Raw genomic sequence first — 17,483 nt, forward strand, 5'->3', positions numbered from 1 at the left:
CCACAAATGGGATAGAATCTCCCTCTGCTTTGCTCTTACCTGTACCCAGAGCTACAAGCTAAACTTGCACAGAGCAGAAGCTAAGATGGTTTTTCCTTAGCCAATAACCACTTCCCAATTCTAAATATAAGGGCTTAGAGCCATGATGACTACTTAATTAAGGCAGCTTTGGAAGTGGGACTATTTATTTATCCCTTACTTTTCACGAGGCACTTACAGGCTTCCATTTGAAATATAACTCATCACCTGAAATGCCTTGTAATAGCTGGAATCTCCAGTTTACAGATTATAGCCTACCAGGCTCTCCAGCAGGCTCTGAGCATACATGCTTTGAACCAGATGAAGCCTTTGCTTTCTGGGCATACGAAGGACAGAGCCAATGTCACAGATGTTGAGTGACTTGACCAAGTCCCTCAAAGTCTGGCTTAGAAGACAGAGAACTGAATGCCCCTGCAGACCCTGCCAGCCCTCACTTTCCCAGGGAGCACCAGCTGTTACTTCCCCCTTTGGGTCTAAGCCTAAACGCATCAGAACAACCACTTCAAGGCCAACTTCTTCTCCCAGTCATGTGGGAGCCTTGTGCAATGAAGCAGCCCTGCTACCGGAGGAGGAGAGAGGAGACCTGGGGGTGGAGTAGGCACGCACAGGCCACTTTTCCCTGGAAGCAGGTCACACTACTGAAATCCCTTACCTGTGGGCAGATCCTGATCCCCTAAATGAGGTTTGGCTCCCCCAGGACCCACAGTGCCCTGCACATGCAAAAGGCGGTTCATGCATTTGCTTCACGCCTTTGCACTTGATCTTCCCCATCCCAGAATCACTTCTTCGTCCTCCTTACTCCTGGATAGTTCTTTGATTTTTCCCACTGCATATTGTAGTTTATTTTTAAAAACTGCCCCTGGATAATTCATAGTTGGCTTTTAAGATACAGCTTGGAGAACTTCTCTTTTAGCTTCAACTGCCTCATCCATTAAAAGGGAATAACAGTAGCTTCTATAACAGAGTTGTTGTGGGGATTAAAGATGAGATACTGACAGCCAGCGGTGTGGTGGATTACACTTGTAATCCCAGCACTCAGGATGCTGAAGCAGGAGGGTCTTATCATCACGGTGAGCCTGGGTTACAGAGTGGGTCAAGACCAGCATAAACTACATAGCAAGACCTGTCTCAAACACACCACACACACACACACACACACACACACACACACACCAGATACTATGTCAGCATGCAGAAAGTGCTCAATAAATGCTGTGTGTTACCAAGAACATTACTCTCTGCTCTGATCCCAAATGGTTGGGTCAGACCTGGACCACAGCCCCTCCCAAGTGCACTGCAGTGGTTTCTTCCAGAATCTCTGGAGGCTCTGAGCCATCCCGGGGAGGGCCCATACATCCCTGGCACACCCTGAGCACCGGGCGCATTACCTGGTACACAGTACAAGCTAAGCAACCATGCCGCAATGCTGGAAGCAATAAACCAATCCAGACCGAACTCCAGCCTCTCCCACTGTGGGTCCTACATGTGTGATGTGTCTTCTACATGAAAGGCACAGGAAGAGAAGGAAGACAGAGAACGGGACGTTCCCGACGCTGCTCAGCAATTGCTGCAGACAAAGATTCTATGAAGTCATTTGTACTTTGACATTTTATGAACTTCATTTTCTTGGAGTGATTTCCACTCGGAGATGCTGAGCTGCTTTTAACTGCAAAGACAATGCTATCAAAGCCAAGGGTCGGAATACAAAGTGGAAAATTAAAGCAGGTCCATGTGGCCTTGGCACAAGGAAAATAAGGTAGGCCAAAGAGAAATCAGGTAATACATAGATTTATGGTCCAGATCATAATCTTGCGGTGTAAACCATCATCAGGGGAGAAAAGACAGCAGATCTTCCAGTGGCCAATATATTTGGAATAATATTCAATATAATAAAAGTCTAGCAGAGACCCTTCAAATTAAGTGTAACTATTTTTTTCCCACCATAAATTCTTTACCTTTGGCTTATAGGGAGTTCTGCACCGAGACTGAACTGAAGAACATTAAGTGATCACTTCTTGCTTATAGAATTAGTGTTTTGGTTTGGTTTGGTTTTTTGAGACAGGGTCATGCTATGTAGTTCAGGCTGACTCTGAACTCATTATGGAGCCCGGGCTGGCCTCGATCTCAGGGTGATTCTCTTGCCTCGGCTGGGATTACAGGTATGTGCTATCACCCCCAGCTAGAATTGTAGATATCCCTCATTTAAAGACCTATCTGTTTAACAATTCTTCAGACTTACAATTGAGGTGTGCTGTTCAGACTTCTGATTCGCCACTCGGATTTATGACCCATCTTTTTTTTGTACATACATCTTGTTGATAGCCTCGATGTCTTTTTATGTACAGTACACTTCATTTATACAGTACAGTAATTTTGCTGATTGTACTATACAATTAGTCCCTGAGTTACGAACATTCAACTTCCAAACTTTCACTGATGTGAATGGACCTCATATTATGAACCTTCCTAGATGTGAAAAAATCATGAACCTAGCTCATGTATCTGCCAGACACTGTCACAGTGGTGCTGAAGCGTGCTTACTGTATGCTGCGATAGGGTACGGTAGTACAGTGCTCAATTCTAACCCAGGATGTCTGGAAGCAAGAGGACAAGCAGTGGTGATGTGGAGGAGACTGCTAGGAAATACAAAGCAATACACATTGCACGTTTGTGTCAAAGGTGTGCAAGACTCACTTTATTGGGTTTACGAGCGAATCCAACTTCTAAACATTGTCCCAGAATGGAACCCATTTCTAAGTCGGGGACTTACTGTACAGTACTGTAGTTTTATGTTCTGTTATACATTACAGTACTGCATGTAAGAGTTACGCAAATAACAGCAAAGTCATATGGTGGACTTTCCTTTGGCCATTTCTTTGTTCTGAGTATTGTAATAATATACATACTATATACAGTTCCTCATTTAGCAACCTATTCGTTGAATGACCCGGTTGCGGGAATGGGACATGGTCATTACACAAGGAATATCTGTAACTGTTTTAAAGAGGTTACTCTTAAGGCAATTTAGCATTAGGAAACCTGTTGCCAACGAGGTACATTCTGGGATCTAAGGGCTTAATCCAAAAGTTTTAATCCAGTTTAAATTGTTGGTTTACCCCTCAGGTAAACCTTGGTAGTTAGCAGAAGTTCAAGGTCAGACTAGACTAGGAAAGAAAAGAATAACGGTGTTTAGTGTGGGGATAATTGAGAAATAAGTGTAACATGGGTGGGTCTCAACTATGCCATTATCATAAAAACATGAGCCAGGCGTGATGCTGTGTGCCTATAATCCCAGCATTCAGGAGGCTGAGGCAGGAGGATAGATGCAAGTACAAGGCCAGTCAGGACTACACGGTGAATTCAGGGCCAGCCCTAACCTATACAGTAAGACCCTGTCTCCAAAACAGAAAGAAAGAAACAAGACTGGTACCATCACATCAGGACTCATAATGAATTGTCACACCTATAATCACGATGGGATATAGGTACCTAAATCAAGTTAGAGCACAAATAAGACATTCTAAGGAATGTGCTTTGACTTTGTAGAGAACAAAGGCTGAAACAGCAAAGACCAAAGGAGCCAGTGCTGCCTGAGGCAGAGGACTTGCCTTGCTGGGGTTGCAACCTCTGAGTCCAGGCTTCTGCCACTTGTGAAAGCAGTGGAATCCACGTCTCCAAACTGAGGCTTCCTGCTCTATGACACTGGGCTAAAAGTATCTGCCTCAGAGGATGGTGTGAGAAAGAAACAGGGCGGTGCTTATGGAGTGCCTGGCACGCAGCACGCCTTCTGCCCAAGCAAGCCTTCAGCCCTCACTCTCAGCAGGGGAGGAGCACACCTGGACCAAGGACCATGGCCACCCATCTCACTGGCGTCCATGAGTCCCCACATGTGCGGGCCCTGCTGCTTCTGCACTGTGATGGGCACAAAGCTGTTACAGCCCTTCGGCTGTATCAGCAGGGGGCTCCGCTTCAAAGTAGCCCTAGTGGATGCCAGTTCCTCCTCTTTGCAAAGAAACCCGAGAGGTTAATTATAAAGGAGAAGGAGGAGCTTGGAAGAGGAGCGTCTCCTGCTGCAGAAATGCACTTCCAAGCATGTGGTTTGAGAGATGCGCAGAATGTGATGTTTCAAAACAAGCCCAGGGAGAGGACACAACATACCCAGAGAGCCTCCCAACAGAGCAGGGGCATAGCGCTGCCTCTGTGGACGTCTTTCCAACTTAAACGGGTGGCTCTCCTCACCCCATCTGCAGGGAATAGCTGGTCATTTCTGGAGACCTGTTTGCTTGCCGTGCTGGGAAACACCTGGAAAAGAAGCATCCTCGGGTACCTGGCTTGCACACAGAGCTGGCATTTGTCGCAACAGTGACACCAAAAAATAGCAACAACCTTTACACACTATGACTACAGGTTTGACAAGTTCCTACACTTGTTATATATGACTCAGGTAATTCTCAAATCAGCCTGTATGATAAGGGCTATTACAGCTCCCATTTTATAGTGAAAGAAGCCGAGACACAGTCCTGGCCCAAGGTTCAGAATCACTATCCAGAACTAGGATAACAACCAGGTAGTCTGGCTGTCTTCAAGTCCAAAGTCACAAGAATGGAACTTGATACATCTTTGATGAGTTAATGGAGAAAATCAATGGGGATGGCCGTAAGTCAAAATATGTACCATAGATTGATAGATAGGTAGAAAGATAGACAGACAGACAGATTAGATTAGGAATACAAAGACACTAACTTCTCTCTGGCACCCTGGTTAAGGAAAGAAAACAGCTAACATGTACAGTTTCCACCTGCCAAATTCCTCCACTGAGAATCACACACATTTTTCAGAGAAGAAGATAGAACCACTAACACATACTCAAGGATAGTGGCCCAGAGACTGGACTATGATTCATTTTTTTTCCCCCAAAGACTAAGATTTGTGGCCTAAGTGATAAGTTATTCTGTCTGTCAAAACTTTGTTTTAACTGTAATCTGGCCTGGAAGCATAACATAGTGGGAAATTTAGAAGTTATTTTTAAAATACCTTTTTATGGTTTGGGTTTTATGTGCCTAAGTGTGGGAGGGAATGGAAATTTTGAGGAAAAAAATTAAAGCACATAAAATGCTCATTTTTCTTAGAACCATTTATAGGCCCAAAGTCACTTTGTCAGGGTTGAAACATGAAAACATCCACTGTGTATAACTTGGCTTGTTTGTAGTAAGATCACATTTGAGATATGGGTATTCGAGTTTGTTCAGACAATAATAACACAGTTATAACAGCATTTATTTTTAAATACTGTTATAAATGGAACTATAAACTTCAAAGGAAAGAATTTATACTCTTAAAATATGAGTGTTTCTGTACAGTGAGCAAAATATTTTTAAAAAATATTCATGTATAGAAAAACAAAGATTTCTAGTTGTTTGGGGTTTTGTGGGATTTTTTTTTTCTTGGCCTTGAATTTAGTAACAATTAAATACCAAAGAGTTCTTTAGGAAATCAGAGTAGACAGCATCATAGGGAAGGAACATTTAACAGTTAATGTGTGTTATTTTTCAGAAAATGTGGGAGCCCCCACTTTAACCCCCATTTTTTGCTTTCTCTAGTGGGCCTTAGCATCTTCTGCAAAAAGAAGCTGTGACATAAGTCTTTAAGGGTTGCACACGTTTCTTTTCTAAGAAATATTTTAATGTCTCTTTCTCTTTAGATTCTATTATGATTGAGATCTAAAGTGTCCCCAGAAGTTGCATGTTCAGAGATAGAGCTTTTGGAGGGTGACTGCATTACCGGCATGCTATACTCGTCAGTGGATTCCTGTATTCGTGAGCTCATAGCTAACTGTGCTGCCAAAAGGTGGGGTCTGGTCAGCAGCAGCAATCCCTGGGAGAGAGATCTGGAAGGGAGTAGTCTTCCTCTGCTTCATTGTGATGAAGGTGTGAGCTACTTTCCTCCCATATACAATTTCTGCCTTGGAGCCTGACAGCCATGGACTGAACCCACTGAAATTATAAGCCAGAATAAATCTCTCCTCCTTTAAGTTGTTCGTGTCTGGTTTTTTGTCCCAGTGACAGGAAAGTGAGTATTATAGATTCCTTTATCTGCAATCTGTTTTGCCTTAATATTGCCATTCTGACTTTCTTGTGATTAATATTTACTTAGTATATTTTCCTACCTTTTTTTTTTTTTTTTTGAGAGTAGGTTCTCATGTTACCAGCTAACCTCAAACTCCCAAGCTCAACCAATCCTCTTGCCCCAACCTCTTGAGTAGCTTCATTTCTTGATTTGGAGCTCTTCTGTAAGAGAACAACTCCTCTGACAGTTCGAAAATGGAGAGACTGAAGCAGGCAAGAATGAACAGCAGGAGCCTCAGGCAGAGCCACCATAATGGGATAGAGTAAGGCTCCAGCTTCCTTGTCATCTTCCTGGTCCCAAGTTAACAGTAGTGTCTAGGACCAAAACTCCTCTGCAGGATAGACTGGTAGATTCCATGAGGCTAGAAGGATGGAAGACATTAATTTTATGTGAAGTCAGCCAAAGCTGGAAAGGGAAAAGGGCCCAAGAGGTCAGGCAGGCGGACCCTGCTACTGTGAATGCAGTCAGTAGGCACTGGCAGAGTTGGTTATCCTCTGTTCCACTTCATGCCACCTCCACGTACAGAATAAGCACACTCCGGAAAAAAATGAAACAAAACAAGAAAAGGAATCCAGGCCCTCAGCAAGGAAGAGGCTAAGATGCCAGCACTGCCCCATTATTCTCAAACTAAAAGCCCAGGAGATGTTCGTTTTCTTCAGCATTACAAAAGGCTCTCCAAAGACCAAGTTCAACAGAAGCAAATTTGAATTCTCCTGGCATTGTATTTGAATACAAGAAGTAGATTCTGCTAAATACACAGCAGAAATTAGTGCACTTTTGGAATTTTTCCCTTTCTAGGGCATTTAGACTTTAATTTCTTAATTTCTCAAAAGAAGAAATCCTCTTAAATTTTCAGAAGCAGCCAGTTGTGTTTATACCATTATAAATATAATTATTTATCAAGAAAGCTTGACAAATCCCAGCTGGGGGACAGATTGCTGCTTTAGAATCAGCTTCCAGCTCCCGCAGCCGTGGGCCTGGACACTCTAATGACAGCAGGCCTTATGCTGTTCTTTCAAGGGTAGCTTTGTTTCCTCACTTTACAGGGTGACCCTCTACTTCTCCAGGGACTTTAATGGCCATTTCAGTGTTGGCATTAGACACCATATTGTCATGTTCTTTTCCCCTGCTTTTAGAATTGAATATAACATACATAAAGTACATGCGGTATGTTCATTATAAATGTATGAATTCTTATCCTTTTAAGACCCAAGCACCCTCCACCTACATCATGATTTGGAGTATTTCCAACACCCTGGAAGTTTCCCTCCAGCCCCTTGCTAGTCAGTAGGCAACCCCAACCCCCACTGGTATCCACTGTTCTGATGTTATTTTCACTACCAGTAATATGCCTCTTCCTGATGTAACTATAGATTAAATCATACTGTTGAAACTTGTATACCTGGTTTCTTATGGCCAGTATGACAATGAAAGTCTTCACTGGTTGCTTATATCAGTAGTTTACTTTTAAAAGTTTCACTGAGATATAATTGACATATAATAAATTGTACATATGTAAAGTGTACAATTTGATAAGCATTCTCACATGTATTCACTTATGAAACCATTGCCAAAATCAAGATAATGCACATCACATCACCCTAAAAGCTTTGTATAGCCCATTGTTAATCCTTTCTTCCTTCCTCCCTTACCCTCAACCCCTCACAGAGCATCCTCTCATATGCCTATTGGCCATTTGTTTATCTTTTTCAAAGAAATATCTTTTAAAGGCCTTTGCCCATTCATGAATTAGGTTTGTTTTTCTGTGGAATTTTAAAGTTCTCTATACTTACAATATATCAATACCTTATCAGATACACAATTTGCAAATATTTTCTCCCATTCATTCTGTGGATTGCCTTTATATTCTGTTGAGAGTGACTTTTGAGGAACACACAAAAAAATAGTTTTAGTGACGTCTGTTTATTTTTCACTTATTGTTTATATTCTTGATGTCACTGCCAAGCCCAGTGTCTTGAAGATTTTGTCCTATTTTTTTATAGGCATTTTATGGTTTTAGGTCTGATATTTAGGTGTTTGATTCATTTTGAGTTAGGATTTTGTATATGGTGTTAGAAACAGGCCCAACTTAATTTTCTGCATGTACATATCCAGTTTTCCCAGGATCATATGTTGAAAAGCTTGTCCTTTTTCTATTGAGTGGTCTTGACACACTTCTAAAAAATCATTTGATCATATATGTCTGTTTGTTTCTAGGCTCTCCATTCTATTCCAGTGTTCAACACATCTGTCCTTACACCAGTACCATGTTGTTTTGATTACTATAGCTTTCTAATAAGTTCTGAAATCAGAAAGTATGAGTCCTGCAGATTTGTTCTGTTATCAATATTGTTTTGGCTCTTAGGGGTTCCCTTGAGATTCCATATGAATTTTAAGATTATTTTTCTATTTCTGCAAAAACATCATTGAGATTTTGATCATAATTCCATTAAATCCATAGGTCACTTTGAGTAGTACTGACATCATAACAGCATTAAGTCTTCCAATCTATGAACATGGGGCATCTTTACATTTATTTGTCTTTCCTCTTCTTTCAGCAATGTTTTGTAGTTTTCATTGTATAAGCTTTTCACCTCTTTGGTGAAGTTAATTTCCTGATATTTTTTCTTTTAGATACTATTATAAATAGAATAGCATTCTTGGAATGGTGATTTTTAGTATAGATAAATGCAACTGATTTTTGAATGTTGGCATTTTATTCTATTACTTTGCTGAATTCATTTATTACTTCTGACAGTTCTTTTTCTGGATTCTTTAAGGTTGTCAAAATATAAGATCATATCATCTATGAACTAAAATTATTTTTCTTCTTTTTTCAATTCTTTTTTTTTTTTTTTTCTTGCTCAAAGGCTCTTTCTAGAACTTCCAGCGGCACCCTGTCGAATTGAAGGGACAACAATAGGCATCCTGGCCATGGTTTTGCTTGTGAAGGAACAGCTTTCCATCTTTCATTGAATGTGATGTCCTTTGGTTTTTTGTGTACATAGTTTTTATTATGTTGCAGTAATTTTTTCTATTCCTAGTCCATTAAGTTTGAGTTAATATTTGTATGTATTATGGTACAAGAGGTGCACTAAAATTCCTTTTTTGCATGGGAATATCTAATTGTTACAGCACTATTTTTAGTAAAGACTTACTAAATTACCTTTCATCTTTGTCAAAAATAAGTTGTCCATGTATATATGGGTCTATTTCTATGCTCTGTTCTGTCTTAGAATTACCTGTCATTGGGGCTGGGGATTTAGCTCAGCGGCAAAAGCGCCTGCCTGGCATGCGCAAGGTCGTGAGTTCGGTTCCCGGTACCGGAGAAAAACCAAAAAGAAAAAAAAAATAATAATACCTTTCATCTTAGAATTACCTTTCATCTTTGTCAAAAATAAGTTGTCCGTGTATATATGGGTCTATTTCTATGCTCTGTTCTGTCTCATTATTTACTTGTTTATTTTAATGCCAATAATATGCTATCTCGATTAGTGTAGATAAAAATATAAATATTAAAGAGTATAAAACTTGCAGTGTTTTTCTCTTTGAAATTTATTTGGCCTCTTTTAGATTCTTTCCACTTCTATAGGAATTTCTTTAACCTCCTGATTGATTTTGTAAAAAAATGTCTGATGGTGCCTGGCAAGCTCGAGGTCCTGAGTTCAATTTCTGGTACTTGCATATATACACAAAAAATGTCTGATGAAAACTTTGTTGGAATTGTGTTACAATCAGTTTGAGGAGAATGGGCTATCTTGACAATATGTGGCTTATATACAGCAGGATACTTTTGGGTGTTTCAGGTGAGAGGGTAAATCTTGTTCCTGTCACCTGATATTGATCAATGTGATACTGTTTCAAGAGTGAGGATAAAACCAGTCCTTGTTGTTCTATGGTGACCGGAAACAAGTTTATTTTTGTTGGTGCTACTGTTGTCATTGCTATTTGGTATTCTCTTATAGTTACATAGTAGAACTGATTAATCTATCCTCTTGCTCATAGGCTTTTAGGTCTTCCCCAGCCTGCAGTTATTATAAACACAATTGTTAATGAATCTTGTTGTACACGCATCTTGGTAGATATAAGCCCTAACTACTGAGGTAGGATAGAAGCCCCATCATAGCCCAAATCTCTTATTTTGATGTAGTTCTTATTGCATTTCTTTAATGGCTAAAGATGTGGAACATTTTTTTCGTGTAGTTTTTGGCCAAAAATGATCTGTAGAATTAATGCAATCCCTATTAAAATAGCAATATTCTTCACTGAACTAAGGAGAAAAAAATCCTAAAATTTGCACCAAAACAGAGGAGATTCAGAATAGCCAGAGCAATCCTGAGCAAAAAGAGCAAGGTGGGCTAGGTGAGGTGGTGCACACCTGTAATCCCAGCATTTGGGAAGCCAAGGCTGGAGGTTCACCATGAGTTAGGAGAGAACCTGGGCTATATAATGAATTCAAGACCAGTCTGAAATACATAGTGAGAAAATGAGCAAGGGCAAGAACAAGGTGGAAGGTATAACAACTACAGATTTCAAGTTACGCTGCAAGCTACAGTAACAAAAATAGCATGAAAACAGACACCTAAGCCAATGGAATAGGACAAAATACACAGAAATGGCTCCATGCACCGACAGCCATCTGGTTTTTGACAAAGGGGCCAAAAACGTACAATGGAGAAAAGAGCCTCTTTAGCAAAAGATGTCTGGAGAACTGGTTACACAGGTACAGAAGGTAGAAACTAGGTCCTTCGCTCTCACCCCTCATTAAAATAAAATAGAAACGGAGTGGTGGTGCATGTCTGTAATCCCAGCACTCGGGAGGCTGAGGCAAGAGGATCGCTGTGAGTTTGAGGTCAACCTGGGCTACAAAGTGAGCGCAAGGCCAGCCTGAACTGCACAGGGAGACCCTGTCTCAAAAAGACAAGACAAACATAAATAAATAAATAAATGAAATAAAAATGGACCAAAGACTTAGATACAAAATCAGACACATTGAAACTGTCAGAAGATGACACAGAGCAAACACTTGAAGCCACAGGCATAGGCAGGGATTTCTGGATTTGGAGTCTAATAGCACTGGGAAAAAAAATATCAAGAATCCACAGATAGAACTAGAACAAATTAAAAAGCTTCTGCATAGCAAAGGGAACAATTGACAGACTGAAGAGAAAACCTAAGAAATGTGGAAAAATTTGCTAGCTACTGTTTTTATAGACAGCTACTATTTAGAATATATAAAGAAAAAAAAGGCCATCCCCTCCAAAACAAGTGACCCAATCAAACAATGAGTGAATGAATTTAATAGGTACTTTTCAAGAAGAAGTACAAATGGCCAATAAATACATGAATAAAAGAGATGTTCTTATGAATGCTATTGCCCTTTTTTTCTTCTTCTCGAAAAGAACAACAATAATGGGAAAAGTTTTGTGTAACCTGAAACTTCTTTTTATACTTCTGTTCAATATGTATCCAGTTGGGAGATATTGTCAAGAGGGAACCGAAGCTCCCTGGCTGCATGACTACGGCTGCAACCCACCGCGAGGTGCCCTGCTGTTTGCACTGTGTGCTTATCAGTCGGCAAAACAAACATCTCACTCTCCCTTCCTTCATTCTGTAATGTCCCTGTTCTCTTTGTTCAAAAGTCTCCGCAAACAACAGGCCCCAAAGCAGTGCCCTTTGCCTAGTGGCCCCAAGAGTGAGTTTTTATTTCCTCCTCCTGGTTTTTATCCTTTTCTAAAGTAAATAGATGCATTTTTAATTTTTAAAAAGGAAACTTAAAAAAAAGAGGCCTGGTTGTGTTGAAGAACAGGCATTTCCATTTGCAGGAACTAAAATATACACTGATTTATAAATTGATTTCTGTATAAGGTATGTTGACCATAGCACTAATACTGGGAAATAACAATGAATGTTGCCAGTGTCATTAATTTAAAAAGCTTTCTATAATCTACATATTTTCCCTTATTTTTTATTAGCTTATTGTTTTTATTAAAATCTTGGTCGAGGTTCTTTTTTTCCTGTTCTTGGTCCCCTTTTATCTAGAAATAAAGACACAAAAAAGTTTGGTTTGTGGAACCGGGAATTGAACTCAGGGTCTTGCAGTTGCCAGGCAGGTGCTGTGCCACTGAGCTATATCCCCAGCTCTTTGCAAGTTTTTAAAATATACCCATTTGGCTGTGTGTGGTAGTGCACACCCCCAAGTGTAATCCCAGCACTTGGGAAATAGAGGTAGGAGGATCCCTGCGAGTTCAAAGCCACCCTGGGCTACATAGTGAGTTCAAGGCCAATCTGCACTACATAGTGAGACTCTGTCTCAAAAAAAAATTGCCAAATATCATTCAGTAATTACTAAAAACAGATGGTGGAGCAATTGTTTGTGATACTCTTCATGCAGCAGGAGTAAGGGGAAGACCTGCAGATAGAAACATCTGGAAAGAGCTACTCTTTCCCTGCACTATTTGGGACAGTTTTACAGGGATGTATCGAGTCACTCGAGCAGCATTTCAAAATGCATAGTTTACTTGACAGCATTTACAAATTATAACTTTTCTTCAGAATAACTTACACTGTGGAAATGTTTCCATATGCTAAAGTTGGACATATCATTGTAATGAAGAAGAAAAGTGATGTCGTTTAGTAGTTAGATTTTATATATGTATTAAACTACAATATGCACAAATTAATAATACTGTCTCTTAAGAATTTCCCATGGATGGTTTTCTAATTCCTTCTGCGGCTCTCTGCTAAAGATGGGAAGTAGATTTTACCACAAACCAATGGCTCAGCATGCATTCAATTATGATATATCTAAGTAATGAAAACTTGATAGTAACATAAATCTTATGTTAATGAAAAAATACTTATTTTGCCCCAACTCCTTTGTGTTGCTTCAAGTCCCAGGAGGAGGAAGTTTCCAACATCAAATCCCCAAAATACATAAATTTGCAGTTAGCTCTTTTCTGCTGTGACTTTAGAACAGGAATTGGCAAACTGTGGCCCAAGGGCCAACTCTAGCTCACCACCCACTTTGTTTTTTATATTTTATGTTTTGGTTTTTTGAGACAGGTCTCACTTTGTAGTTCAGTCTAGCCTTGAACTCTCTATGTAGCCCAGGCTGGCCTCGAACTTGTGGCCTTCCTTCTATCTCAGCCTGCTGAGGGCTGGGATTACAGGCATGTGCCATGGGGCCCAGCTTTCACCACCTATTTTTGTTTTTCTTCCGGTATCCGGAATCGAACTCACGACCTTGTACTTGCCAGGCAGGCGCTGTGCCGCTGAGCTAAATCCCCAGCCCCACACGACCTATTTTTGTAAATAAAGTTTTATTGGAACACAGCCAGGCTCACTCATTTGTATATTGTCTCTGGCTGCCTCTGTGCTTCAAGAGCAGAACGGAGTAATTGTGACAGATGTTATAGCCCAGAAAGCCTAACATATTTGCAGTGTATCTATATAGAAAAGACATTGCAGCATTTAATAAGCATTTCCTGATTTCTCATCTTGTAGAAAGAAATGGCTGCTAGTCCTGCCAGCTCTGCTTTTCGTGCCAGGTTTTTGGGGACAAACCCAGGATGACAGGCACAGCTGCACAAAACTAAAACAAACAAATAAACAAAAACCACCCAAAAGAAATCTACCCTGCAAGGAAGCACTGAAGGCTCTCTTGGATTAACAGCAATGACTCTGGCAGTCAACATGCATATATCCATTACATTTGACAACTGTTTTAAAATGTACGTTCTCCAAGTAAAGAAGTCTATAAATGATTTTGCAAAAATTTTCACAAGCTGTTCTTTCTCCCTCAAAGGTCTTAATACTGTTTTGACAGGGAGATGTGACAGTTTTTGCTCAGTGTTCTAAGTCAGCATCCTACAGTAGCTCAGGATCTTTCTTTTCCCGTTTCTTAGAGCAAATACTTTTAAGAAGTATAAAGGTATCTGGGGAAATTTGCTTCAGTTATACACACATCATTCAAATTAAGCTGAAAGAGTAAGTGGTGGCAAAATAAACTGATCACTTATAAAATATTTTCAGTTCCAAAGTAAAAGATAGCTAATAAGAAATAGGGAGCTAGATCTTTTGCAAAAGAAAAAGGGACCAAGAAGTGGAGGGAGTGCGGGGGGGGGGAGGGGGCGGGGGGAGAGGAGGAGATGAAAAAGAATTAAGATGGGTTCTGTACATGGACCAACACCCTACGATGCACACAGTCCTGATGTACTGCAAGTATATATCAATAAAAATAAAAATTAAAAAAATCTGTTCTTGAAAATCAGACACTCGTCATCAAAACATGAACCAAAATGTTAATGTTAAAATATCTCACACTAGCCACCCCCCAACCAATCTTCTAAGATGTAACTAAATTTTTTTCCTACATATCCCTAAAATGTAACTAAATACATTCATAATGTATCTATGTGTGTGAATATACACACATAGTAAATGACGTGGGGATGGAAACTTCAAAAAAATATTTTTTAGCTCTAGCAGTCTATTTGAGCAACAACAAAAAAGACATTGATACAGTAAAGTCAATGATCAACACTCAAGTTTTGAACTTTCAAAGGTAGGAAGCAACCACATATTACAAATATTTGTAGATATGAACAAATCGTGGAAGTAGCTCGCGTCTGCCTTACCATTTTAAGGTAACTGTAAAAGGAAAAATACTTCAATTACAATATGTTTGTGGGTGCGTTTGGTTCTTTTATGTTTCACATTGTATATTTGTGCCGAAGGTGTACAACACTCACTTTGTCAGACTTAGAAACGAATCCAGCTTATGAACATTCTTCTGGAACGGAACTCGTTAGTAAGTCAAGGACTTCCTGTAATTCCAAATGTTAATAAATAATATAATTTAATTATAAAACAGACAATTATCTTTTCTGGGTATTGAAATTATGAATGGGAATGAAGCAATAGGTTTAAATTTCCAAACAAATTTGGCAAAATGATGTTTAGACCTGGGCCCACGTTTTCCAGTTTTTGTTTTTGCTTTTGTTTTTTGAAAAAGGACCTCACTATGTAGTTCAGGCTGACCTTGAGCTCACTATATAGCCCACACTGGCCTCTATTCTCCTGCCTCAGCCTCCCAACCTGGCTGTTAGTCATTTCACAAGAATATTATGGAGTACCTAAATACGTCAGGTTCTGATCCAGGAGCTGGGGTCATGGCAGTGAACGAGATCAGTAAAATCCCACCTTTACAGAGCTGACCTTCTGATGGGGGATACAGGATAACAGAGGCTTACGCTAGGCCTGGAAAAACAGGACCAGAATGTAACCCATAGATCTGAAACAAATTAGACCAATCAGACAAGAAGGACTCCTAGGAAGGCTTCTCGTCTTCTGTCTTTCAGCTGAATCTGCCCACAGGCAGTCACCAGCATGAGCTGAGAGTAGGCAGAAGAGGGCCAGGTTCTTACTTCCCAGGTCCCCCTCTGCCTGGTCACAGGTGGCAGTGGCTGTGTCCCTGCTGGAGGTCCCCTGGCATCATCACAGCCATGGTCATAGCCACGGTGCTCTCTCTGACTCTGATCATAAAGGTGCCCTTAGAAGGGCAGAAGCTCTATCCAGGTGTTCCTCCATTTCCGGGTAGTCCCCACAGTCCACCACTGCCTTTCCAGAATCTTCTCACTGCCCCCTCCTTGTCCGTCCATTCCACCCATGCAGGCTGCCAAGCTGGTCCTGCCTGCAGGCCAGAGACGGGACCTGGGCACCAGCTTCATGTCCAAGCTGCAGGAACTGGGAAAGGATGGGAGGAGAAGGGAATGTTCCAGACATGAGGCAGTGACTCACCTCCAAAAGGGACAAAGCTTGGGATGGCAACCAGAGTGACCCCTGACCCTCCCGCAGAGAAAGGAAGGCTCTAGGTGGTTGTGACTCACCTTTCTGTGTTCGGTGGAGGGCTGTGGGCAGACGAGCTGGAGTCCGAGCAACAGGAGGGAGCCCAGGACACTGGGGAGGAAAGACAGCAACAGGCAGGGCTGTGAGTGTGTCCCAGGCAGTGGCAGCCGGAGGGAGAGGACAGTTCGATCCGGGTGCCCAGACAGGACCAGGGCGGGAGTAAGGGGCCAGCCCAGGGTCCCAAGCAGGGGACAGAGCTGGGATCAGATCCCAGCTTCGAAGTGCAAATGGCCAATAAAGACATGAAAAAAATGTTCAACAACTCCGGCCTTTAGAAAAATGTGAATTAATGCTGAGATTCCATCTGACTCCAGGAAGGAAGGCCATCATCAGGGAAGCAAACAATAGTAAATACCTGCAAGGCTATGGGGATAAAGGAATCCTTCCACACAGTTGGTGGGAAAATATACTAGGGCAACCACTATGGAAATCAGTACAGAGATTTCCCCAACAATTAGAACTAGAAATTTAATTTAACCCAGCTATTCCTCATCAAGGGATATTCCCCAAAGAATAAAAGACATCAAATTACAGAGATACATGCATACCCACGTTTATAGCAACCCAACTCATAGTAGCTAAATCTTGGAAGCAGCCTATATGCCCATCAACAGACGAATGGATAAAGAAAATGTGGTATTTATACACAACGGAGTACTACTCTGCCATAAAGAAGGATGCACCTGAGACCATGATGCCAAGTAAAATAAATCAGACATACAAGCTTAAATATCATGTGGTTTCTCCTACACCAAAAACCCAAAAGATAAAGAGCAAAATAAAAGATAGATAAGAGGAAACAGAGACAGATCTTTTGCAAGAGGAAAGGTGGGGAGAGGAGAGGGAAGAGAATTAAGATGTACTGTGTCCATGTACCAACTCTCCGAGAAGAACGTAATCATTATGTACTGCGAACATGCACTGTACTAATAAAAATAAAAATTAAGAAAAAAAAAACCAGATAGAACATTTCTTTAAAAACCCAGCTTCACCATTTAGCAGCGGGGCTTTGGGTCTCAGTTCAACCTCTTTGAGCTTCATCTCCCTCCCTTGGGAAGTGAGGGGAACAGCAGAAGCCAGCTGGGAGGCTCGCCAGGCGACTGTGCACGGGCCATCCTTCAGAGATGCTGAGGTCGGTGCAAAAGTGAGGTCTCTGAGCCTGGCCAGGGCAAGTCTGCTCCTTCCTGCTGGGCGTGGAGCCTTCCTGCTGCCTGTCCTTAATCTTCTGGTGTCACATGTTCTCTCCATGGGTGGTATTAACCGCAATAAGCTCCACTGTCACCAGCCCTGATTAGGACTTGTCGTCAAATATAGGAGAGGTGTAGAAACAGGAGCCGGCTGGCTGAGAGACAGCGGAGCGCAGGAGAGCCCGAAGCTGTGGATTCTAGCACATCTAGGCTGGAATCCCA

The 17,483-nt window shown here is 41.2% G+C and overlaps 1 protein-coding gene across 1 annotated transcript in view; it reads right to left on the reverse strand.

Annotated features, from left to right (window-relative positions):
• Positions 1 to 17,483, reverse strand: part of Thsd4 (thrombospondin, type I, domain containing 4) — a gene marked incomplete in the record, with an annotated part of 530,583 nt that overhangs the window by 491,068 nt on the left and 22,032 nt on the right. Inside the window, 1 exon segment of the mRNA XM_013518949.1 lies at positions 16,056 to 16,125. Coding sequence (XP_013374403.1) covers positions 16,056 to 16,125 — 70 coding nt within the window.

This window comes from Chinchilla lanigera, unplaced genomic scaffold (assembly GCF_000276665.1).
Source record: "Chinchilla lanigera isolate Chin_1 unplaced genomic scaffold, ChiLan1.0 scaffold00049, whole genome shotgun sequence".
Classification (NCBI taxonomy): domain Eukaryota; kingdom Metazoa; phylum Chordata; class Mammalia; order Rodentia; family Chinchillidae; genus Chinchilla; species Chinchilla lanigera.